Source organism: Sminthopsis crassicaudata, chromosome 1 (assembly GCF_048593235.1).
Source record: "Sminthopsis crassicaudata isolate SCR6 chromosome 1, ASM4859323v1, whole genome shotgun sequence".
Taxonomy (NCBI): domain Eukaryota; kingdom Metazoa; phylum Chordata; class Mammalia; order Dasyuromorphia; family Dasyuridae; genus Sminthopsis; species Sminthopsis crassicaudata.
Genome location: NC_133617.1, coordinates 745,955,282 through 745,982,917, shown reverse-complemented (window position 1 = coordinate 745,982,917; position 27,636 = coordinate 745,955,282). Strand labels below are relative to the sequence as shown.

General features: G+C 37.8%; 1 protein-coding gene across 20 annotated transcripts in view; it reads right to left on the bottom strand.

Moving 5' to 3' along the window:
- ERC2 (ELKS/RAB6-interacting/CAST family member 2) overlaps nucleotides 1-27,636 on the bottom strand; it is a 993,908-nt gene that overhangs the window by 430,277 nt on the left and 535,995 nt on the right. For all 20 annotated transcript variants that reach the window (XR_012485046.1, XM_074284429.1, XM_074284434.1 and 17 more), the window contains one exon: nucleotides 6,689-6,849. Coding sequence is in view for 19 of the 20 variants with exons in the window: in XM_074284429.1 (XP_074140530.1) it covers nucleotides 6,689-6,849 (161 nt within the window). In the remaining variant the exon portion in view is untranslated. The remainder of the gene's footprint in view (nucleotides 1-6,688; nucleotides 6,850-27,636) is intronic.

Here is a 27,636-nt window from a genome sequence, read left to right as displayed (position 1 = left end):
GTAAAAATAAGGATACACAAATAAAAATAAAAATTCTGCACTCAAGGAGTTTAGCATCAAACAGGGCAGACATCACCTCTAGGAGCCCATGCTAGAGGCTACACGTAGGGCGATAAAAGTATGGATTACTCACTGGTAGACCTGGTGATGATGTGTGGTTACTTTTCTCTTTATTTGTTTGCTGATGATAATACCCTCAGTGATTTTGACCATGTTGGGAAACTTCTATTTATTAAAGAACTTATAAGAACATTGACTTACAAGTCAATCCGTGAACATACTTTAGTGGGCTTTTGTGTTTTCTTTGACCTTTATCCAAAAGTGTCACTAGGAAAATAAGGTATGCATTAGAAAATTGTTAGAAATATAGCCTTCACTGTGAGACTGATAACCACCCCAAAGAGACCTACCTAACCATTCCCACAAGAAAAAGGAAAAAACATGAAGAATTCCCACTGGTCCAGATAATGCAACATAGTTAAGAGGGCAAGTTTGAATTCTTCCACTGATAGCTACACCTTGGCCGGACATCATAGCTGAATAACGGGCTAGACCCACAATTAAATAGAAGGAAGACACTAAACAGTCCCCAAATACTCTCAGTGACTCCAAAATTATCCATTCACATACAGCCTCCCCTGTTAATTACTATTCCTTCACAGAGTCTAGTTCATCACCCACAAGCTCCAAAGAATCCAAATGGTCAGGGAACCAAAAGGCAATGAGAGGAACCTTGGTGGAAACAAAATTCCTGTAGCACGTTGCCCCAAATCATTTCTTTTCAAGAAGAGGGATAGAGAGAATTATTGTGGACATGTACGATCTGAAAAAGTCAGGCTGCCAGCGAGTGGGACTGTAAGTTGGATGACAGCTCTGAGCACGCGTACCCAGGGGATACCTGAAGTCTCTGGAAAATGGATGGCGTGACGGGGACAAATATATAAAAGGGTGGAATGAGCTGTCATCAGAACTACCAGAAGAGAGATCCACATAATTCACGGGCCCATTGAAGTAGGAACTGACACAGACAGAAAACCAAGTGTTATACATTTCAGCAAAAATACATTGAGGCACAGGAGGGGAGTTGGAACACTCCTTCTTATGAGGGAATGATGGCTAGAAGTTTCAATAAACAATACTGATTAGCTTACAGAAGGAGATGGAAGAAACCAAAAGCAAATAGTTTCTTCTGGTGTTAAATCAATTTGAGGCTTAAAAAGATGTGTGCAGATTACAAAATACATGTTGTGATGATTAAAAGAAATATAAGTGACAATCAACAATACCATCACTACTATTAATGTCCCCACTTGCACCTCCACCCCTGCTGCTGCTGCTGCTGCTGGAGCAGGACAAAGTATCTGTAGGTTTCACTTTCATCTGCTGGCCCAAAGTGTCTTCTTGATTCTTGAATGATTTTTGGTTTTTCTCTTGGCTCACATTAAGAATGTGAATGGCACTTTGATCTCACTAGAAAAAGATTCTATGAGATGAAAAAGATTTTTAATATAATTTCTGGAGAGCTATCTAGTTTAATAGCATCCGTACTTATTAGCATTATGTATTAGCATACATATTATGGAGTTAATTAAGTGTTTTCTTTAACTCTCTAAATTGGAAACTATATAAGAGAAAGATCATCTACTATGAGAGAATCATAATAGATTTAAATTGTATTCTTTTGAAAAATGCCATGATCTGTATCAATTAGTTTTGATGTTAATGTGATAAATGCTGATTTTAAATAGAGAATAACTTTTTTATTTATTGATCAAGTAGAATGGTACTCTTACCAGCCTTGCACCTACTGTCTCCTCATTATTAATATTATCACTACATCTTCTTCCGTCATCAATACCATCATCATAATTTAATGATATAATTTTCATATCCAAATTTAAGAGGAAATATGAGACAGAACATGTCAGCACAGGGAACATGCTTTCTAAAGCTAAATTCAAAATTTGGGAACTTATTTGAATGCAAACCCAAGTTCCAAGTTTATATGTAATTGGCATTGACTATGTGACTATCTTAGCTATATTATCAGTAGATAATTATCAGTATTATCTGTAAAGCCATAACCAAGGTCGAGTCCCTGAAACTTAGCACCAAAACTTAGAGGACATAGATCATAACCCATTTGCTCCTTCAGCAGCAAAGAAACCTCTATAGTGATTAACCCTCACAAGAAATCAATTTGTTAAAAAAAAATTAAAATTAAATTAAAAATAAATAAATAAATAAAAAGAAAAGAGATCATTTTGTGTGATCATATACTTCATTATTTTCACACCACGGATTTTGATTTGAGGGCTTCCTTCCTCCTCTTGGGGCATTCACTTGAAGTGGTTTTTGATTCTGACACCCTGAAGCCATAATTGCCGAGTATGACCTTGATAGACCATAGCATTTCTTTTCATGAAAGGCAATCTAACAAGTTAGAAATCTATTTCAATCGATATATTTGCCATTATAGGTCTTCAGTATAGACACAGTGCAGACCCTCCTATGAAGACAAGTATAAACACAAAGAGGGATTTCTGAGGAACTTAAATACTGAGTGCATTTTCTATTGTGCCTAATAATGTCATGCCTTGTTGCCTTTTGCCAAAGGAAGCAGAGTGGACGTTTTTATTTACTTTGCAGCAGTAAGAAATGAAAAACACTTCAGCAATATTATGGCAAACTACCAAAAGAGGTCTTACCTTAGGTGTTCTCTGAAATTCTGAAGGTGGGTAGGGAAACATACAAGTAAAAGGAGTTTATAGGCTTTAGAAAAATAAATTCAATTTTTAAAATATATAAATGCTACTCTTCACCATATTTTCTTTTAAAACGGATAGTATATTTTCATTGAATAATTGGTCACATTGCCCAAAATGGTTGAAAGGAGATGTTTTCGTTAAGAATAGAACATAACAACAAATTATCTCATTTTAATTTCTAATTAAATGTTTTTGACAAGATTAAATAAAAGTACTCACAACTAATGGGGGGAAAAAACTGACCCATGAAAGCATGAGAAATTATTAAGGAGAGGAAGAATATATCGATTTAAATAAATGGAATATCAGAATAATGCATCCTCACTAATCAGATATCATTAGATTATCAGATAGATAATCATAGATAGAGAAGAGATACGAGTCCATCTAATCTAACCCTCTCAATTGTAGATAAAAGTAGTTATGGGACTTGCCTAGAAAACTATAATAAATGGCAAAGCTGAATTGGAAACAAGATCCTCTGAGTTCACTCCAATATTTTTCCATTATAACCCAATATTAACTTATTGACCTACATCACAATTGCAGGGCAAGACTTTTTATGTAAAAATTAAGCTTCCATTAGTTCATATATATTCTCTTATTAAGAGTATGTGGCTATCCGGTAAAAATGTGTTTGAATTCTTGGAGAAACTGGGGCAGTCAATAGAAAGTAAAGATTTGATATGTTCTTGATCGCTGTACACTTCAATGCTGTATGAAGATGTATTCTGATGGAAGTGGAAATCTTCAACATAAAGAAGATCCAACTCACTTCCAGTTGATCAATGATGGACAGAAACAACTACACCCAGAGAAGGAACACTGGGAAGTGAATGTAAATTGGTAGCACTACTGTCTATCTACCCAGGTTACTTATACCTTAATGTGCAACAAGAAAATGGTATTTACACACATATATTGTATCTAGGTTATATTGTAACACATGTAAAATGTAGGGGATTGCCTGTCATCTAGGGGAGGGAGTAGAGGGAGGGAGGGGATAATTTGGAAAAATGAATACAAAGGATAATATTATAAAAAATTATTCATGCATATATACTGTGAAAAAAATTATAAATAAATAAAATTTAAAAAAAAGATTTGATATGTTCTTGATAGCATACTTCAAAATATTCTATTCCAAATTGTTCATTGATCAAAATTTTCTGTTTAATCTTCACCACACACCAAGTACCCCAAGTAGATTGGGGCATTCAAAGATCAGACTTCTACATTTAATCACTCATATATTTTGACTAAACCTACAAAATTATTGCAAATAAACTATATCTAGCCACAGTCATTACGACAACTATCAAAGTCACAGATATTTTGATGCCTCTCTTCTTCATCTTTAAAGAAAGGAAAAGAAAAAGGGGAAAAAAGAAAGCATAAAAGAGAAAAGAGGAAGGAGAGAAAGAGGAAAGAAATAGGGAAGACTAGAGGAAATGGGAGAATATTTCTCATAATGTCTTTGGCAACATTTTAGTTTAATAATCATAGCTGCCTATTTTTAAAACCAAGCTTCTTTTCTTTTCTGACTTAGCTCCTCAAAAATGATAAAATGGAATCCCTCTTGGAATTTCTTCTTTTTTCCTTTTGAAACAGAAACAGGAAATCTATCAACTTAGCTATGTCATTATCCTCAGCACAAGATGAACCATTTTCATACCCAAGAACATATGGAAACAAAGCTTTATTGGAGAAATAAAGGATATTGGTTCCTGTCTTACCCCTCACCTGCTTCTACCCCAAGGGTGTATTTCCCAACCTTCCCCTGCCAGTGCTTCTACTGAGAACCATATCTCAAAGAGCCCCATTCCATACAAACAATCCAGAGCCTAGGTTCTTATTATGGACAGGATGTAATGAAACAGGTTCTCCTATTTCTCTTTACTTTAGGTGCTAGCTGAAATTACCAGAGTAAGTAGGAAAACACAGAAATGAAAAGGGTTTAGAGGTTTCAGAAAATTAAATCCAATTTTATATTAATACTACTCTTCACCAAGTGCTCTGTTAAAGTAGATGATACATTTTTAATGGCTTGGCCAGCCATGTAGCCTAGGGCTCTGTTCTTCACAGCCTTCTCGGAATATAAAATATGATTGCATATAATATTCTGTATGTAAGTGTATACATTTCACATTATAGAGCTAGCTTATCTCCCATAGACTTGCACTGCAACAGATTCCGATTATATATGTGTATATAATTATATATGTGTGAATATTATAGATAATATATACATATATTATATATAATTATATATAAAACAGATAATTCTATAATCATATTCACACATATGTATATGTATGTGTTTGTATAAGTGGGAGGAAGAAGACAGAGAAAAAGCAATATACTTATTTACTCCTACCCACAAAAGAGAAGAGTAACTAGCTCTAATACCCTGGTGTCAGACTCCAACAGAAATAGATCCCAGTCTGCCACATTTAAGAAAACAGATATAAGTATTATCTGTGTTACATTGTATATTGACATATTTTGTTCAACCTTTCCCAATTATATTTTAATCTGGTTCCTGATGCTTTCAGGGGGCTTCTAAATGAATCAGAGGTCCAGACTATCTCCCCGCCAAAAAAAATTCCCCCAAATCATGGCCTACTCAACAGAGGGCCAAGTCTGGAATCTGGCAGATCTGGCGTTAAATACACTAAACACTCTGAAACCCACTAGCTGCCTGACTGTGCGCAGTCACTATCCTTAAAGTCATCAGCAATTTTGCAAGTCAGAAGGTTACACATGAGCTGCTGGTAATTGCCCCCTCACGATTTACCTAAACAGAGGCAAACAATGGTCTTATCCTCCATTTCCAGTTAAAAAAGAAAACCAAAATCTTCCAAAGAAATCATAAGAGAGTGGTCTTCAATATTTGCCTTTGGCTGAGGAACTATTCATATGGACAGTCAGAGATCTTTGAAGGAATAAGGTAGCCCACCAAATAGCATAACCATATTCCATGGAAGAATGGCCTAATCAAATATGAAGAGAGAAACTGTGTTATCCTAATTCTCTCTAGAGTTACAATAAGGAAATAACTCTCCTTAAAGTTCCATCTTGACCTGAGCTGCGTGATTTAATTAGCAGTATGCCCTTAGATATATTGACAGTCTCAGTGAATATCACTTTCAAGGAACATGGCAAAGGGCTATGCAAAAGCTTTCTTTCTTAAGTTCTAATTTTGGTTCATAAGATCACTTTTTTTCTATTATTACTATATCTCATTATCTATATGTATATGTATATATCTATATGTAGAAAAACATTTTCATACAAGGAACATATGGAAACAAAGTTTTATTGGAGAAATAAAAGATACCGGTTCCTGTTTTATCCTTTACTTACCTCTACCCCAAGGATGTATTTCCCTCCCCATGGGTAGCTACATGGATATATATATATATATATATATATATATATATATATATATATATATATATATATATATATGTGTGTGTGTGTGTGTGTGTGTGTGTGTGTGTGTGTGTGTGTGTGCATGTGTGTATACATATATATGTGTGTATACATATATGTGTATGTGTGTATACATATATATACATACATACATAGATGTATGCATGGATATGAGTCAAATTGAAAAAAGTAATATTTTATGAACCCAAATTAGGACATAATAAAATAGAATTGAATTTCCAGAAATTATTGTTAGAATACCAGCTTTACCCCATCATTCCAAATGTTTTGTTTATCCATGCTATTTTTTTCTATTTTCCTACTATTTATTTTTTGCAGGGTACACCCCTGTTCCTCCTCTCCTCCGCTCCCCTGGTCCTCATCTCCCACCATCAGCTGACCCAACCAAGTTCCACAAAAGCATAGAAGATGTAAAATATTGAACTTTTTGCTAAATCAAACAAGAATGAGCCAATGGCACTTACTTCATCTCCAGGATCTCCTCAAGCTGTTTTCTCCTCTCTATCCGTAGGTTGGCCAAATGTGCTTCCTTTTCACCCAGGGATTGCTGTGTTGAGGCGAGGCGAGCTTTGGTAGCATCCAATTCTTGCCTGGTCTTTTCCAGGGCGTTCATCAGCTCTTCTAACTGAAATGCAGACATGGCCGTGATTGGGATTTCTCTAGATTACAATCGTTTGCTTTGTCTGCTTGTGTTCTGACAGTCGGTTTATAGAAAGCCACGGGAACCTCCTAAATCGGAGCTAGACCTCATTGAAGATCATTCTTGTTTCCCACTGATTAAAAATGTGTTTCCAATGCTCAGAAATGACCAGGTTTCCAATGGCCCCAATAACTTTTATAGAAACTATTTAACTTCTTTATTATGAGTGGGGGTGACTGGGCAGACCCAGTTCGGTCCCGGACTTGGCAAACGTCTCCAATGTTTGCTCACAGTTGGGGTAAAGCAACGTTCAAAATGCATTTTGTCAAGCACAATTTCCTTTCGTTTTCAGGCCCCTGAGTATTTTAAGAGGAAGCTAATCTATGTGTTTCAGATTCATTCACATTTAGCCCATCAAAATGTTGGTTTCTAAAAGCCATTGGATTTCCAAGGACCCTCCAGAGGCCTTTTCCTTTGAACCAGGAAGCAATGTTTGGCCAAGAGTAAACAGAATTCCAACCACAAAAGGTTCAAGTTTGGTTTACCCGTGCTGTTTGAGAGGGCCCTAAACTTGAAATAAATGAAATGTAACTTTTATAGGGTGCTAATACACTATAGGGATAAGCCAGACTATCAAATATCCAAGGTTTTTAGCCAGGTCCCAAGAAATTGGACCAGGGGGCCCTGAGGCAAACCCTTACTCCTCTACAAACCATCATGGGCTTTTTAAAGCCAACCTAGAACAAAGACGGCCTGGTTTTTATGATTTCATTCCAAGGGCTGCAAAGGAATAAGTTGGTGATATGCAATCCCTCACCCGGATGAAGGGCTGGATTGACCCTGTTGATTAGAACCTGTGGTTCCAGGGAGTCTCCGTCTTCCATAACTGATGTTTAGGCCTCTAAGCCATCCTTTCCAGCCAGGCTTGGCAGAAGGAGCTCGCCCATCACTAAGATCAACAAAGCTCCCTTCAAAATGTGTCAGTGACATGTTAAGTCCCAATTCATAAATACTTTCTGCACCATTTATGCAGTTTTGCATGGAATTTATTCAGGATAAGCAGAAAACACACGTCCAAGATAAATTTCAGGCTTTTAAGATTCAGAAAGCCCTTTATTTTGCTACAAGAAAAGAGAATACTTTGAATCATGAGCACGCAAGGCAAATATAATTTAGTGCCAAAAACAGGAAAAGGGGGAAGCAGGCTTCAAAATGTGAAATGCAAAGAAGACAAAGGGAAACTGGTGAATTGCACCAAATTACACCTGTCTGGTGGGCAAAGGAACTGAGAGACATCATCACTCAGTTGGCTGCCGAGCGCTATTGGGGAAAACCACTGAGGTGGTTGAACTTCCATGCAATGCCCTAATTCTTTTGAAATTTCCCATCTTTCCCCTTTATATTCTTGCTTGTCAATAGTGGAGGCAGTCACTGAGATGGACAGCTCATCCCAGGACTCCTCTGGCTCTGGGACTTCACCACCATGCACATTTGACCAAAGTATACAACTCATAACCTGATGTTGGCCACCACTCGTGTAGATGCTCCCATACCGTCAGCCCTAGGGCTTTTCTCAGTTTCTTCTTGCATCACAAGAGTGCCATAAAGTAGGAGGGCAATCCATGAGCCATCTCTAACTCTTACTAGGCTATCAGACTTCCTTTTGAATAAGATATGTCTTTAGTAATATCTTTTTAAGTCTATTTTTCTATATCTAGGTATATGCATGTATACACACACACACACACACATATATATATGTATATATATATATATATATATATATATATATATATGTGCGTTTCATTCAATGCAACCATAGCTAAGGGTCCTTATGGCTGTATATTGACTTAGAAAACCACAGATTAACATTATCTATGTTTTATTGTCTATTTGATATCTCTGCTGTAGGAGACTATCAACTTCAAGGCTTTAGAGACTCCAGAGATTCATAACTTGGAATCTTCACAGGAAGAAGGATGGTACTAAATTGGCTTTTCTTTCAGAAAGCCCTTCCCTACAGACTTCACTCTTCCTCCTCCTCTTCTGTTGGGATCCCTTATTTCAGTTCTCGGACAATGTCTACTCAAGACATATATTGGCAATATCCCTATCCCAGTATTGGAGAAACCTGTGACATATTTTCTGGTTAACTTCCTGGATTTCTCACCTCCAACTTTACCAAGTGAGGAAAGAAAAAAAAAAAAAAAAAAGCCAAGAATATCAGGAATCCCATTAGCCTGCTGGAATATTCTACAAGCAAGTCTCTGGCTGTGGTGGGGAATTAGCGGTGCTGTTTGCAATCAGCTGAGGTGTAAGACAACATGACTACAGGCCTTCCTACAGCAGAGATAAAGGCCATCTCCGACACCCTTGTTTGTTGATTCCTGCCTTCTGCTATTATCTAAAACTAACCTGCCCACACTCATCTCACACAGAGCCCACTCACTGGGAATTCCATATTGTTTCCTAATTCAGCCTGCTCTCACATATCAATGAAGAGTTTCTCTGCCTCAGACTTTTAACATGTCATATTTCTAGTTCAATATTAATTCAACTCGAACAATTAGATTTAAAAGGAATTTTTGTAATTTGTCATTTCTTGCAGCAAGAACTATAGGATTATATTTCAAGGGGCTCTCCGACGCCGATTCCTCCAATGTTTTTATTTGACAGATGAAGAAAATGAGCATCAGAGACTTGGCCAGGACAATCAATCACCAGAGTGATCGTATCAGAGACAAGATGTGAACCTGGATCCTGTGACACTAAACCAATCCCCTTCCCATTGTCCTAGACATCAGGCCTGTTTAATGCCTTCTTTTTATTTCCTATTCAGCAATCACCGCTATGTTTTACATAGAGCAAGAATAAAGATCTAACAAGAGTCAAAATGCCCGGATTCTGCTTTGGAATAACCTTGAGCAACTTTTTCTGGGCTTCCGTTTACTCATCTTAAAAATGAAGGGATTGGAGGCAGTGGTCTCGATGGTTCCATCTGGATTCCATCCGTCTGGGATTCAGTGATCCACGACAAGACACTCAGGAATAGTCAAAACGGATCAATATCAGCAGTTTTCCATTATGATTCCACTGAGACGACTTCAAGAACAGACTCCCACACAGTCTTACTCATCCTCAAGGTGAGGTGAACCCCCTCTGCCTTTTTGGAGGTCAAGTTCACTTCCATTCATTATGGAGGGCCTCTACTGTCCAGAGCTAAAGTGAGGTGGAGGGCATGGGTCAGTGGTAGAGGAAAATGTCAAGGACGTTCGAGAGTATTCACCTTGGTGGTGAAAAAATGAAATCCAAAGCACCTTTTGGAACACTCCTACCCTTTAAAGGTATTGCATTTGAAAACTATGGTCACAGTAATAGTTGATAACATGATACTAATATGTGCATTAATACATATAACAAACATGAATAAACATAGGCCATGCGTGTTATAAATATGGAGTCATTGCCACCGTGTCTGCCCCCATTTGGGGTTTTCTTGGCAAAAATCCTGGAGTGGTTTGCCATTTCCTTCTCCACCTCGTTTTACAGATGACAAAACAGAGGCAAAGCAAGGTGAAGGGACTTGCCCAAGGTCACACTGCTAGGTAATGTCGCGGGGTAGATTGGAACTCAGGTCTTCCCGATTTTTAGTAGAACACTCTACCAATGTGCCACCAAGCTGTCAAAATAGCCCTTATATAAAATGTAGATCCGTAGGGGGCAATAGTAGATGGGGGATCAGCCAAAGCTTCATGAAGAAGCCAGCATTGGAGATGAGAAAGCGAAGATTCCTCAAAGATTCTCTCCTGAGGAGAGAAGGAATAAACAAAAAAGCCATTTTGGCCAGACGGGTGTATGGTCCCGAAAGCTTTTAACATCCAAGGGAGGACTCCATAGTGAATTCCAGAAACCATGGGGAGCCCCAAAGTTTATAGAGCAGGGGACTAGGAAGGGTCAGATCTGCTAGTTGGTGAAATCTCTCTGGTTGTGTGGAAGAATCAGATTGGGGAGAAACAGAAGCAAGATGACAGATGAGAAGGTTATCACCAGAGTTCAGGCTGGGAGTGATGAAGCCTGACCCCAGGAGAGACTGTGAGCGGAAAGATGTCAGGGAAGCAGTAGCAGCAAGCCCCCACTGGGTAGACCTGAGGGGTGAGAGGGCAAAGCTGTGAGGACGGCACTAGGCGAATGGGACGATGGGGGCATCCTCAGCAAGCGGGAGGCCTAACAACCACGCTCCCAGGGATGGGAGCACCGATCTCCTGAACCTTTCTCCCCGACAAAAGCAGGGTCAGAAATCTAGGCCTGGTCATTCCAACCCTCAAAAGATGGCGGAGTGGAGAGGGAGAGACCCTAGATGGGACCTGATTGTCATGAATCAGGATGAATCAGTGAAGGGAATGGAAATGAATGGGACTTTGAGGGGCAGCTTCCTCCTCCTGGTGGTGACAAAGGAGGAAAGCAAGTGCTAAGCTGGACTGGAAATTTAAGGAAAGTCAACTGGAAGAGTTCAGATGAGCATTTATGAAGCACCTACTATGTACGGGACAATACAAGTTGACAAAATGAAGTAGATCTGACCTTCAAGTACAGGGAATTACCAGGCCCAGAAGTGAGCAAGAAGAAAACAAATGCAGAGTCATTTGGGGGTTTCCTAACACAACAAGGAGCATTCATACAACACTTTACCCATGCTATCTCATCTCATTGTATCCTCGTACCAGTCTTGTGAGCTGTGTGCCCTGGGTATCTCCATTTAAAGGGGAAGAGACTGACAGGGTGACTGGCCCAGCTAGTATTGTTAGCTTATTAGCTAACAATTGTCGAAGCTGGATTTGAATTCAGGACTTCTGGACTCAAGGTTCAACGCTCCATTTGTTGGGGATCACAGACATTTTTGTGCAAATGTTTTTATATCATGTGAGCTGAATTAAGAATGAAATCGGGTAATTTAAGAGGTAGGCTCGGAATTTTGGTCTCCCCATTTTATCTGTCAGACTCACAGAGGAACGGGGTCACTAAGCTGCATGTGCAGATCCCTGAGAGCAGCACAGGGACTAAAACACAAATGAGCATTATCCATATTTCACGGCATTTGTATTTAGTTTGCAAAATATTTCTCAATTATATTTTAATTTGCTTAGTGTCAGGGTGGAGGAAGGAGAGAGTAGGTTCTATACCTTTGCATTATATACTCCTTTTTCTCATATAATTTTATATGTATATAATTTATTCTATGGTGTGTTATGGTAATATATAAATAAATACATAACATAAGCATAGATGTGATGTACATTTGTATATGTACATTTACAGAGCACCATATGTATGTGACTTGCACATCCACATTACCCAGATGTCTACTTTTACATGCGTGGACATATACGGTGCATCTATACATGTGTTTGTTTACAATTTCACAGCTGTAGGATTTCCAGTCTTAGAGAGTTGCCTTGGACCACCTGACAGGCCGAGTGACTCCCCAGGTCATAGAGACAATGTGTCAAAAAATGGGACTTAAACCCAAACCCTGCTGATGTTGAAGCTTGTCCTGCCTGCCTCTTCCATGTCCCCTTCCTATTCATTCTCCACCCCCCCTCTGTGTATATATATATATATATATATATATATATATATATATATATATATATATATATATATATATATATATATACATATATATATATATATATATATATATATATATATATACATATATATATATATATATATATATATCTGCTTTTTTCTGTCTCTTTGTCTGTCTCTGTGTGTATCTCTCTGTGTTTCTATCTCTCTCTCTCTTTCTCTCTGTGTGTATCTGTGTCTTTCTGTGTCTCTGTGTGTCTCTCTGCCTCTGTCTTTCTATTTCTTTCTCTCTCTATGTCTTTGTCTCTCTTTTTATGTCTCTCACTCTCTCTCTCTCTGTCTCTGTTTTTCTCTAGCTCTTTCTTCTGTCTCTATCTCTGTCTCTCACTGTCTCCCCCTCTCTTCTCTTTCTCCCCATCTCTCTCTCTCTCTGTATATGTGCACACATGCTCATTATGTATTATGTGGTGCATATGTGTAACATGTATGTAGTAGATTGGGTACATGTATGTTTGTGCACATGTGTACCACGTATACAAAGGGGGCTATGATTATCTCTAGATTTGCCCACATGTATATAATTAACAAAGATATAGAAATACGTGCCCGCCCTGTGTGCGCACAGACCCCTACCCATAGAGGTACCTGCCCCCACAGCCTTATCTGGCAATACTGGATCCGTCTCACGTGGCTCACGTGTCTGACTGGAAATGGAGAATTCATCAGAAGTGGTTGATCAAAAGTCCGATTCTTTTTGTACAGCAAAACAACTATTTGAACATGTAACATATATTGTATTTAATTTATACTTTAACATATTTAACATGTATTGGTCAACCTGCCATCTGGGGGGGGGGGAGGAGGGGAAACATTAGAACAAAAGGTTTGGCCATTGTCAATGTTGTAAAATTACCCATGCATATATCTGGGACTTAAAAACTATTAAAATAAAAAAAAATTTAAATGTGGATGATCCGAAGTACGACAATGTGCATGAATAGCATCCCATTTACAAGGGCCGGGGGAGCTCTGTGCTGTTACCATCTCCACAGTGCAGAGGAGAAAGCCAAAGTTGACAAAACGTAGGGGACTTGCCCGGGCTAACTCAAGTGACCGAGGGTCTGAGGTGCCCGAGTCCAGGGTTCTTTAGCACTCTGCACTGTGGCGCCACCTGGCTGCTGCCACTGGAGACCACATGTTCCTTTAGGACGGGGCTTCTTTAGCTTTGTGCACTTGGGACTCTCCAGGTTCATGGATATAGATCACTATGGGTAATCAGTCATATCTCCCCATTCAGTTACAAGAGCTCATTTGGAGTCTGGACCCACAGTTTCAGAGCTGGGCTTTGGAACTCTGGGAATTTCCTTGACTCCAACTTGGATCCACACACACACACACCCCCAGACAGATCCCCAAATACATATACGAAAGGGAATTTTGTCCATATTCTCCTAAATATCTCTTTATGTCTATGCAGATTTGTTCTTTTCTTAATTTTCCTTCATGCTTCTGAAGAAAAGGAAACCCCAAGATGTCAGAATTCTGCACAGTAACATTTTTAAACTCTCTGAATGTTGCCTAAGACCTCAAGAAGATGAAGTACCCTGGTCTTGTTCTCTCAGTGTGTGTGTGTGTGTGTGTGTGTGTGTGTGTGTGAGCACACACACATGTGGAGGAAGTCTGATACCAGATCCATAATGGGAACCATATTTGGTTGGCATCTCATGCTTAAAAAAGAAAAAAAGAAGACATATCCTTAAATGACATATGTATTAGGATCGCCTATTTTAAAATATATTTTTTCAAATATCCTTTTTGCAGCAGCCCGAGTGGCTTTTCTCCTGCTGATATCGGACACACCACAAGCCAGGCCAACTACCGACATCTGAGAAACCTACTGGAAGCGAGCTTCTCCCTGGGCCCTTTGCAGGATGGCACGGCCTTCAAACACATTTCTCTAGCACCGAAGGCTTCCATTCCTCTCAAGCTCCATGGTCAGATCTTTTAAAACCTGTTTAAGACCTTAAATCATTAACATATGGAGACTTAAACTTACACATACATTTACTTTCTTTAACTAAATATTTGAAAACCAGCTTCTTTCTCAGTTATCTGCCAAGATCTGTGCTCAGGGCCCTGGACTTCCCCACTTGCCATATTACAAATACCCCACACTGTTCCTGAGCCTGGTTTGGCAAAGGCTGATTTTCAAATATTTTGCTAAAATAAAAAATAGGAGTGTAATGCCAGTTTTAAGTTGACATATATATTCTGTGTTAATGATTTGGAATTTTAACGGGTTTTCAGCTGTGTTTTGAAAAGCCTATAGCCCTTCTACTTTAAAATGACTATCTTGATCACGGGGTGTCAAAGAGTTTCCTTTTTCACTATCTGATTCAATGTCCAAAGAGAGAAATCCAAAAATTGGTTTGCATCGGTACATAAAGTTATAGGGTCACGGATTGAGCAGGAAGGGTCTTGTGAGAGGATTGAGTCCAATCCCTTTGTTTTACAGATGGAGAAACTGAATCATAGAGTAGTTAAGTGACCAGTCTAAATCACCCAAGTAGTAAGAACTGGGATTGTAACCAACGATCTATAACTTCAAATTCGTCAATTTTTCCATTGCACCATTCATTGGTCTCTGTTCCTCGAGACGCCACTGGACCTCAACCAGCAGTCTCCTGTGACAAAAAACACATGAATTATGGTGACTGAGCTAGATTGAGGATTTGTTCTTCAAGTGAAAAAATGCTTTCTACTGTATTCCATCCTGGCAGGACTGCCTAAAGATGGCCTTGGTCTTGGAGAATCCAGTTACCTCCACACTATTCTGAGATCCGTAGAAGGGACCCCAGTGGAGCCAGGTTAGGTCATAAAGTCAACCAAACCCACTAGAATGGAGAGTTCATGAAACATCCATGTGGCAGAAAAATACTCAGATAGAAAGAATAAAAATGTGGTGTTACGGTCATTGTTTCGCCCTATCTCTGAACTCATGAGGATCTCCCCAGGATGAAAATAGGACAAATCCATTCTTAGACTATTTCTCGTCACCAGTAGCCAGATGCAACTTTTCAGAGAGTGTTTTTGTGAACCTTAATGATCTGCTACAGACGCGGAATCGTAATCTTATTTTTCAATTACTCTTATCTGTCCCTCCTATCTCTCTCACTAGCCTCCCTCAACAGCCAACACTGCCTTAGAGTGACACCTTTTGGCAAAGGCTGAAATTGTTAAATCCGGAAGCTGTTGCCTCTTGGCTAGAGGTAGGATGCTTTTGTTGCTGGAAGGGAGCATGGCTTCCCACAATCCTTTTAGTATATTGGAGCTGCCTTAGGTTCCAGTGTAGTGGAGTTGCATTATGTTCTAGTATAGTGGAGCTACAATATGTTCCAGTGTAGTGGAGCTGCATTATATTCCTCCTGCTTTGGGAGCCTTCAACATGAACAAATACACTATTTAAGTGTGTGTGTGTGTGTGTGTCTCAGAGAGAGAGAGAGAGAGAGAGAGAGAGAGAGAGAGAGAGAGAGAGAGAGAGAGAGAGAGAGAGAGAGAGAGAGAGAGAGAGAGACAGAGACAGAGACAGAGACAGAGACAGAGACAGAGACAGAGAGAGAGAGAGAGAGAGAGAGAGAGAGAGAGAGAGAGAGTCTGTGTGTGTTACTGTGGCTTATTAACATCTCTTCACCCCAGAAGAAGGAAAAGGAAAAAGAAATCAGCAAGAGACTTATATAGGACTTCTTAGACACACATCTAACCTACTAGAGTCTGAGGAATTAGATTAAGTGGCAGTGCAAATGAAAGACAGTTTGTTTAAAAATAAAAGAAAAGAAAAGAAAAAAAGAAAAAAAAAAGCCCAGAGTTTTCCTAATCCCTGATTGATTTTGGCTCAACACACCTCATACCGATAAGAGTACAGTTCTATTCTGTGGGAAATGGATGTGTGTGTATATTAACATCCCATGTATGTATATGCAAGTATATGTGTGTGTACATGTATGTGTGAGTGTGTACATGTAAGTCCCCTGGGGGTATGCGTGGGTCTGTGCTGTATGATTATTGGATTCTCTTCCATGTCAAATTGACAGGATCATGAGATATGGCACTTTCCCAAAGCAAGAAAACTTTGTTTTGTTTTTGTTTTTGTTTTTTAATTCATTACTTAACTAACACCATTGACAACAATCAGAAGGGGAGCTTGATAAAATGGAGAAAAAGTGGGACTTGGGATAAGGGAAATCTAGCTTTCCATTATACTTCTGAAAATACTACTTTGGCCATATTATTTAAAAATTTCGGCACAGACAAAGCAATTGTTTGACAATGACAACTGAGGAGATACTCATATTTTCTGATAAGATCAGAGGTCCCCAAGGGACCCCCAAACTCCCAACAAATAAAAGAATGTAGATTCATATTGTCTGAGTTTTTCCCAACAAGTCACGTAGTCTATGTTATCCCAAATTGAGAATCAATCTTAAAAATAACAATTCATCTTATTTCTATCTTTTACTTGTATATCACCATCATATACCCTCTCCCAAATATATGTGTGTGTGTGTACTTTTTTCTTGAAACCAAGAAAAACAGCCAAGTAAAATTAATCTATGTCAAATATCTGAGAGCATATGTAACATTTTATACTTCCAGCCTCCTCTGCAGTGCTCCGAGGTGAAGAGAGGGAGGCTCAGGTCCTGATCTCTTCTCTGAGGCCAAAAAGAGTCAGTATGACCATGTAGCTTTCACCTTTGTTTGAATGTTTCACTTTTATTTTAACACTGTGTATATTGCTTTCCTGGTTCTGCTCACTTCACTCTGCATCAGATCATAAAACCATCTTATATTTCTCCTATATATGTATGTGTGTATATCTTATGCTAAGTATAAATGTATATGCACACATATGTATATATATATATATCTTATGCTAAGTATAAATGTATATGCACACATATGTATATATACACATGTGTACATAGATGTATATGAATGTATAGACATGTATATGTCTATCTTTCAGAATACCTGTGGATAACCTACCAGATCATCTCTACCTGAAAATCCTGCCTGCCCTTCGAACCTAATACAACCAAGAGGGAACAAATCATCTTGGAAGGGCTTGTACTAGATTAGATTACCTCCAGGATGCTCTCAAGCTCTATATTCATGTTATTGTTCAGTCATTTCCAATTATTTCTGATCCTTCATGACCCCATTTGGGGTTTTCTTGGCAAGGAAAAGGGCCTGGTTTGCCATTTCCTTCTCCAGCTTATATTCATAAGTCCATGATAATTCTTCCCTAGCTAATAGAGTGTCCATCTCCTCTTGCTTTCCTAGGCTGTCCCAGAATCCATCGAGGATGGCCAGATGGCAGGAGGACTAAAACCCTCTGAAGTGACCTCCCCCACCTCCCTGCTGCTTGACTGCTTCTCCAACTTGTATATACTGAGAGTCAATAACTCTATTGCTTCCAATGATTTGGAAGATCACCTTTTACCCAATTTGGATACACTAAAAGTCAACCATTCCATCATTTTTAGTAATATGGAAGACTTCTGGGTCTTACCCAAAGTCTGAAAGAATTGGTTTGTCATAACCTATTTATACAGTCTAAGAGCCTCTGGGCCTTGCCATTGGTCCTGCCATTGCATACTTGGAACTTCCAGACCACTCTATCTTTGTAGCTGAATTTTCTTTTTTTTGTGATATCTCTCTCAATTAGAGTATTACCTTCTTAAGGGCAGACAGTACCTAATTTTCCTTTTTGTATATCTAGAACTTAACTGATGGCAAAGGCTTAAGAGCTGCTTTTCATCCATTCATTCACTGACATTGATTCTACTATCATGTTTCAAGTCATCATAGGTCAGATTTCAGAGTCATCAGGAAAAAAAAAAGAAATTCAGCTGGGATCAGTGCTTTTCCTCTGAAGTTTCCTTTGGCCAGGGACCCAAGCTGGGCTGCCATATTCTGTAACATGAGGAGACCAAGAGCTTTGGAGCTAGGTGGTAGATCTCTACAGTACTGAAAGGGGAATCTCACTCACTCACCATATTCCATAAAGAGCTAAATCTTTCTTCACATCCCTTACCACTGCTCCCACACCTCACTCCATTCCTACCACCCACCATCTGCTGAGGTCATATTCTCTGACCTGACCTCCCTTCCTCCCCTCCTCCCCACTTTTTATACCACAACCCTATACCACAAAGAAATGGAGGATATTAAATAAGTCCTCATTTCCTCTACAGCAGGTTCTTAAACTTTTTCCACTCACAACCCCTTTCCATCTGCTAAATTTCTACATGATCCCAAGTATATAGATATATAAAATAGGTGTGCAAATCTAACATTAACTTATAATAAATCATAATTTAGCAACTCCATTTAGTTACACGATGCCTTAGAGGTCACAAGTCACATTTTAAGAAGCTTTGCTTACTATATTCTTAAGACTCTCCATGTTGTGGCCATAATCTGTCTATCCAGCCCTATATCACACTTCAGTGAAACTGAAACAATTGCTGCCAACAATTAGTGCCAAAGACTTGACTTAGAATCAGAAGCACGGGATACAAATTTTGCCCGTGTCACTTGCTAGTTGTGTGACACTGGGTGAGTAATTTCACTATTCTCATGCTTTATTTCCTCATTTATAAAATGAAGAGATTGGATGAGATGGCCTTTAAGATACCTTCTAGCTGTTCAGTGAGAATAGTTAATGAGCCTCTGTTTACTCATTTATAAAATCATAAGATTATGATTTCTGCGTTTAAGCTGTGACCTTCTAATTTGATGCAGAATAATCAATTTAGGACGACTTTTGCATTTGTGTTTAGTGTTACATCTCCCTGAAATTTCTTCATAAATGACTTGGACCTACAGAACCTTCAATGAGCCATGCAAATGCTACCTCCTCCCAAAAGTTGTTCTTGACTTTGGGAATCTTTATCTCAGTGTACCTCTCTTTAAGTTGTTTTTTTTTTTTTTTCTTTTTGACTTATCTTTTTTTTTAACATTAATTTTTTTTTGCACATGTATTTCTTCCTGCACTAGATTGATGGAAAAACTAGCCATATAGAGAGAGGTACCATTGAATAACAGAGTGATCTCAATTCACGAAATGCTTGGATTCAAATCCTGGCTCTGCTCCATATGATTTTGGATGAATAACTAACCTTCTCTGAAATTCAGTTTGCTCCTCTACAAAATGAGGAAATTGAATGAGATAACCTCAAAGATTCTTTCCATCTCCTAATGTTATGAAACATGGTGAGTTTGTTTAATAGAACAAGGTGGCTTTGTCACCCTGGCAGTGACTCAGCCTGAGCCTTCTAACCTCACAAGAAGTTCAGCTGGACTCAGTGCTTTTCCTCTGAAGTTTACTTTGGGCAGGGACCCAAGCTGGGCTGCCATTTTCTGTAACATGAGGAGACCAAGAAAACCTAGCATTGGAGCTAAGTGGTGGATCTCTACAGTATTGAAAGGTGAAGAAGAAAAGAATAAGGAGGGAAACCAGAAACAAAATTCCAGGAATATAAGAAAAAGTCTATACGACTAAAATGTAACAATGTAAAAAGCCCAAGTCTAAACCTATTTCATAATGGATATATTAAAAAGAAAAGATAAATAAGCACAGATTTAAAGACAGGCTAGGTTAAGTTCTACACTATAAAGGAAAAAGAAGTAAAACTCTTTAATTAAAAAAAAGAATTCTATGGTTTCCCCAGAGAAAATGAAACATATAAGTTAGAATTAGGGTTAGAAGGTGTTATGTCCTCAAATCCTAACTCTAACAAACTCCAGAATAGTTCAAAGAAAAATATAAAGATTAAAATTATGTTGGTAATCAGAACTTTCAATATATAATTAAAAAGAAAAAAAAGAATTTAAAAAATTGAAAATACACTGTATAAATGACCCAGAGGAAAAGAGTCTCTGAAAGGAGAACTAATGAATTCAGAACATAAAAGTATAAAAGTAGAAGAAAATTGGTCAGGACAGAAGAAAAAGCAAATCCTTTTTTCTCATACTTTAATGTTTTGTTTATTTTTTAACTATTTCTCATATTCAAATTTTTTTTTAACATTTTCAGGTTTTTTTTTTTAATTTGGAGTTTCAAATTCTTTCCCTTCCCCCCATTCCTCTACCTTTCTTGAGAAGCAAAAAGCAAATTCTTTAAGAGAGCATCTGGATCCCATACAATCCAAAGCAAACTTGAGGATTGGATACCCAAAGATAAGGCAAAGATTTAATGTCTCCCAGAAGAAGATGTTAAATTAAAACAACAACAACAGCAACATCATCTTGAGTACTGTGAACCAGAAAGTCATATAAGAAAACTGCCTGAAACTTTTGAATACGGACAATAAAATATTAATCAACTGATTCCAGATAGCCAATAATGGGGATGGAGAAGAAAAGTTGAGAGAAATATACTATGACTCAAACTCCAAACAATGTAGCAATTGATTTTTTTATAGCTTTTTATTGACAGAACATATGCGTGGGTAATTTTTCAACACTGTCCCTTGCAATCACTTCTGTTCCAACTTTTCCCCTCCTTCCCTCTACCCCCTCCTCTAGATGGCAGGCAGTCCCATACATGTTAAACATGTTAAGGTATATCTTTAATATATATATATATATATATATATATATATATATATATATATATATATATATATATATATATATATATGTGTGTGTGTGTGTGTGTGTGTGCGTATGTATGTATACATACATACGCACACACACACACACTCTTGTTGCACAAGAAAAATCAGATTCAAAAAGGTAAAAATAACCTGGGAAGAAAAACAAAAATGCAAGCAGGCCAAATTCATTTCCCAGTGTTCTTTCTCTGGGTTCAATTGATTTTTAATATTATAAAACCAAATAATTCAAGTAGCCAGAAGAAGGGCTGCTATCTGGGAAGGAACATTAATTTAAATTTCCTATTGTTATTTTTCAGGAAAAACAAATATATAAAAGAAAAGTATAGAGGAGAGAGAGAGAGAGAGAGAGAGAGAGAGAGAGAGAGAGAGAGAGAGAGAGAGAGAGAGAGAGAGAGAGAGAGAGAGAGAGAAGTTTGCAATAACACATTCTAATGTGACAAACTGGAGTCTTTTCTTGAGAAAAGTATTTCAGACTATCTAAAAGGCACCAAAAGCAGAGAATGAGTCTCATTCAGCTACCCACCCTGTCCACTTTCTAATCCACCTGGACTACAATGTGCGTCTCCAACCTGGATCAGCACCGATGAACCAAACCCTGGGAGGAAAGTACATTCAACTAGCTCACAAACTAATTCCAAGTCTTCTTATACTTTATTCCCCTCCACACACTCTATGATTCCTTGGCAGTAGCCTCCTTGCTGCTTCTAACACATGACTCTCCAGGTCCAGATTGTGTGCATTTTCAGGGACTATTTATTTCCCATAGCCAGAACTTATTCTTTCCGGCTTAGAACCTTCCCTGACCTGAAGTTCCAGTTTAAATCCTTGTATAAGCAAGAAGTCTTTTCCCTGCACATTTTCCTCATCTGCCTAATGCTAGTGATTTGCTTTCTGAGATTATCTGCAATTCCTTCTGAATCTACCTTGTTGGTACATAGTTGTTTTCCCATTGGAATGTGAGCTCTTTGAAGGCTGGAACTCTGTTTTTCTTTGTATCCCCAGCACTTAACATGGAGCCTGGCACATAGCATTTAACAAATTCTTATTGACTCCCCAGGCCACCAGAACAGAACATATTCTACATGCCATTCAGCTTCCTTCTTAGCCATCTTGCCATCTTGATCTATACTCCCCACCCATCCCACCCACACATACTTTCTACTTTCTGCTCTAGAAACCTATAATCAAATTAATCCTACAATATAATCTCGATTCCTGAAATGGGGTGTCCATTGACCATCCCTGTGACTTTATAGGCCAACTGCCAAATATGAGTTGCTCACCCACTTCCATTAGCATATAAACTCACTGTTGCTATTTTTTATTCATAAATTAACATATTAAAGAATGAGGCACAGAATTCAAAAAAGAATAAAGGGGGGAGTTAAATTTTAACACTCCAAAATCCTTGAGAGAATAAGTAAGAAACAAGCATGAGCATGGTCACAAATTAGAGAAGAGAATTTGGAGAGTGAAATAAGTAAAGAAAAGGAAACCCTTAAAACAACAATTATTTAATTTAATTCAAAAATGATAGTAGATAAAACTGAGAGAAATAAGATAAAAATAATAAAAGAAAAGAAAAATTAAGAAATTAAAGATAAAATAAATTAAAATAAGAAAATAAAGAAATTAAAGAAGACAAAGCTATCCTTATTTGAAGATGATATGATACTTAGAAAACTCTTGAGAATAAGTAAAGGAACTATCTGAAATAATTGTAGTTTCATAATGAAAACCTAAAGCAGTTTGGAGGTACGGTGGATAGAATGCTAGAATTAGACTCAGGAAGATTTGAGTTCAAATTCTGCCTGACACAATGACTATGGGTATGGTCTTAGTTTCAATCTCTTTGAGCCACAAATTCCTTACTGGTAAAGGGGGGAAGGAAATCATTGGCTTAGCTCTAAATCCATATCCATGTGTTTTTATGCAATTATGTATAGGGAATACAAAAACTAGACGACTATAGAAAAGGAAATCCTATTCAGAATAACTATAAGATATATCACATTCCTTGGAATCAGTCCACCAAGCTATCTGAAGACTTAGATTAACATGAAACATGATAAAATTAAAGACAATTATTGAAGGGATGGCCTTTGCTGATGGTAAGCTCTACCAATATAAAAAAGTGGCAGTGTACTGATGAATTAATTTAGAATTTATCATATGATCTCAAATTAGAACTAGAAGGAACTTTAGAGGGCCAATCCAAAGTCCATTTTCTTTTTTTCAGATACAGAAGCTGAGGCTCAGAGAAGAGAAGATACCTTTCCATAATCACACAGCTAGTATCTGAAGTATTTGAACTAAAGAAGCTGAGTCTTCTTGGCTCTAGACCCTGCATTTTATCAACTGTACCTAACTGGGAAAACTATAAAAAGTTTCACACATATTTATGCATGCAAAAAAGTTTTAGATTTTTAACCTACCGCAATAAGTTCCAAATGGATACTAGACATAGTAATGATAATAATGATGATAAAATATTAACAAGAGGCATTTATAGAGTATCTTAAGTTTTATGAAGTGCTTTAAATAGAAAATGATTATTTCTTTTATGGAAGAAAAAATGTGGGATGTTTTACAACTCTAAGAAAAAAGGTTCTTAACCAAATAAAGAGATAGAAGAGATCACAAAAGATAAAATAAACAATGTTATTCATTTAAAAGTGATAAGACGTTTGTACATATAACTAATCTAGATAGGATAGAAAAGAAAATTAATTGGGAGGAAAAAGTCTTTGCATGAAGTCCTTCTGTTGTATCCTGATATATTTAATATACATCAGGAATTAATATCTGCATATACTACTTGGCAGGCAGTTAGGTGACAGAGTAGATAGAGTGCCAATCAAGAAAACTCAGCTTCTTGAGTTCAAATCTGGCTTCAGACACTTACTAGCTGTGTGGCCCTGGGTGAGATATTTAATTGTTTCCCTCAGTTTCCTCATTTGCAAAATGAGCTGGAAAAAGAAATGGAAAATCACTCCAATATCTCTTCCAAGAAAACCACAAATGGGATCACGTGTTGGACAACTGACTGAATAATAATAACAGTTATCAGGCACAATTCTGAAAGAAGACTGATTTCCTGGAATATCAGCAGATAACTGAGATATCTCCACATAAAGGGGAGAAGAGAATGAGCCTCCTGAGGACATCCAGAGGATCAAAGGTTTAGACACTAGGGCTTTAGAATCTATCTTGACTAATGCTCCCATTCTACAGATGAGGAAAGGGACCAAGGCCATGGGAGTAAGCCACTGAAATTCCTCCATTGAAAAGAAAATAAATGAGAAAATTGAAACAGGATCCTCTTCCTCCAAACCTAGCACATCACCTTCCCCTCACGTCTTACATTTCTAGTGTTTTATGGTTCCCAAAGTGTTTTTCCTATATTATTACATTTGACCTTCTCAACAGGTAAGGTAGAAGCTACTATTACCCTAGTAAACTATATTATATTTACATACAATTGGAAAAATAAAATACTATTTAAGTGGGTGGGGGAAGGAAAGAAAACATGAAGTGATTTTTCTCAAAAAAGCAGGAGTTGAACTCAAGATTCTTCTTGGCCCCCAAATTCTATGTACTTTGTGACAGAGCTGTTTAAATGAATCATTTCATGATTTTGGCCTCATATATAAACTGAGAGAATTGGACTCTTTGACCTCTGAAGTTACTATTAGCTCATGGCTCTGCATTATATTTAGTGTCATATATACTTCCATACACACACACACACACACACACACACACACACACACATATATATACACACATATATATACATATACATATGTGTGTATGTATATATATGTATATATGTGTGTATATATATGTATATGTGTGTGTATATATGAATATGTATATGTATATGTGTATATATCATATACGTTTCCTTATCAGACTATAAAGTGTTTATGGGCATGGAGAGTGCCTTCCATCTATTCCATACATATCATAAATGTGCCTCTTTACATGTTATTCCCCGATGAGAATGCAGGCCCATTTAGTTCTTCCTTTGGATTCTCAGCTCAAAGTATACAATAAATCCATCCCAGTTGGAGTTGAATACCAGCTTGTGCATCTTCCCAGCTCCCCAAATACCCAGAACACTGTGCCTTCCACAGCTGTAAGCACGCAATAAGTGTCTGCTGAATGGATAAAGATTGAATGATTTCAGAGCAGCTTCACAAGGCACCATGTTCCCATGTTTCCTGACTAAGACAGCTGGTTCGGCGCCCTTGCTCTAGTACTTCTCAAAAACATTTTTGTTGGCTTTACAAAAATCAGCCATCAACACTGAATGGATATAGTACTAAAATATTTCACTTTGATTGGATTCCTTTCTCTTTAAAGAAGTCAAATTTCCTTAGAAAACATTCATGGCACACCACAGCCAAGAAGCGGTTAGAGAAACAAAACTATGGGTTCTAAGGAAAAACTATGGCTCATGGGAAATAAAGATACCCTTCTCATGAAAAAGAAAGTGTTTTGCTTTTTTTTTTCTTCTTTATAATCTTGGGCAGCATAACAGACCACTGAAACCATGGAATTACTGCTGTGAACACCTGACTTCAAATCCTGCCTCAGTTCATAGCAGTGTGACCCCTGGCAGATCAATTAATCTCTCTGTGTCTTCCTCAGTTTCCTTAACTAGAAAATGGGGATAATAACAATACCTGCTTTCTAGGGTTATTTTGAAGGGTTAAATAAGATAATATTGGTAAAGTGATTAGCATAGTAGTTGGCACACAATAGGTGCTTAATAAATCTTCTTTCTTTTCTTCCTTCCTTCTTTTCCTCAATTCCTTTTTTTCTTCTTTCCCTCCTTTGCCCTTCCTTCTTTGCCTCTTTTCCTTCTTTTTCCCCTCCCACTTTCTTTTCTTCCTTCTTTCCTTCATTCCTTCATTCCTTCCTTCCTTTTTCTTTTCCTTCTATCCATCCTTACTTCCTTCTTTTTCCCTTTCCTTTCTCTTTCTTCCTTCCTTTCCTCCTATCTTCTTTCTTTCCTTTCTCCTTCTTCCCTCTCTCATTCCTGTCTGCCTTCCTTCCCTCATTATCCCTTTTGCCCCATCTTTCCATCCCTACGTTTTGAGATACAGGAGAGGAGAGTAGAATGATCCTTGAATTCAGAATCAGAAAACCCAGGTCCAACCTCTGCCTTATGATTTCCAAAGTGTCATTTTGGAGAAGTCATCATTCTTTCAAAACTTCTGATTTCTCTTCTGCAAAATGAAGGGTCTAAACACTAAGGATCCTTCTATCTTTAAATCTACAATCCTAACCATTTCAGCAGGGAATTAAAATGAACGGATGCATTTATCTGCAAGAGATGTCTCCCTCAATTGAGAGTATGAACTCTTTGGTAGAGACTACCTCATTCTTTTGTCTAGATCTCTAATACTGACAATTAATAGCATATACTCAGCATTTTAAACAATTTTTCAGCCATGATTCTTCTTCCCCCAAAGAGCATGAAGAGCAAAATATAGGAAATACAACATAAAACATCAGGATTCAAGTCTATCACTTCAAAGATACTTGGGGGTACTGACTACTAAATAATTCCCTTGTCATGAATTAAAGCCACTATTAAAGTTGAGCCAAACTAGAGAATAATGCTGATGGGATTAGGGTAGTGATGACAGTGCTGTTGGGTGCCCTTAAATTCATCAAAAGAACTCAGATCACACACATTTCCAGTAGTTGCTTTCATGTCTAATGGCTAACAAAATTTTCTGCAGGTTAGAATGGGCTGTTTTCCCCCTAAATAGTCAAATATATTTATAGCAATAATAGCAAAATGAGAATGGCTAACCAGAACCTTTTGCCCCTTAAGTTATCCCTTCTTCTCCCTATCTCTTGTCTTGCTCTACCTACTTTCTTTCCTTTCTGACTAGAAAAACCTGTAAGTGTCTGGTAATCTTTAATAAAAAATACCCTCACAAAATCCTGCCATCCCCTCAAGCTAGCATCCTACATTTCTCACCATCCCCAAGCAAATTCCTGGTGCAGGTTGTGGGAGGGCAGAAACTATCTCTATTCCTGCTACTTTTATTTCCTTAAAATCTGACTTCTGATTTCATTAATCAACAGATTTTACTACCTTCTGATATCGTTCTAATAGGCTCTTTCCTTTCTTCCTGATTGCTGTGTTCTTTGTCATTATTGACCACCCTCTTCTCTTAGATACTTTCCTCTCTCTGAATTTTCTCTTGCTTTTCCTTCTATCTCTCTGATCTTTCATCATTATTTGCTAGATCTTCATATCATGGTGCCTAAGAATGGGTATTCCCCAAAGCTCTGGATTTGGCTCTCTTCTCTTTTTACACTCAGTCTCTTTCAGCTTCTGTCTCTGGTTCTCTGTTTCTGTCTCTATATCTCTCTTCTAATTTGTAGATGTCTATATCACGCCCTTCTCCCTTATGCTTTGGTCCCTCGCCATATCACAGACTGCCCCTCGGATATTCCCATAAAAATGAAAAACCTT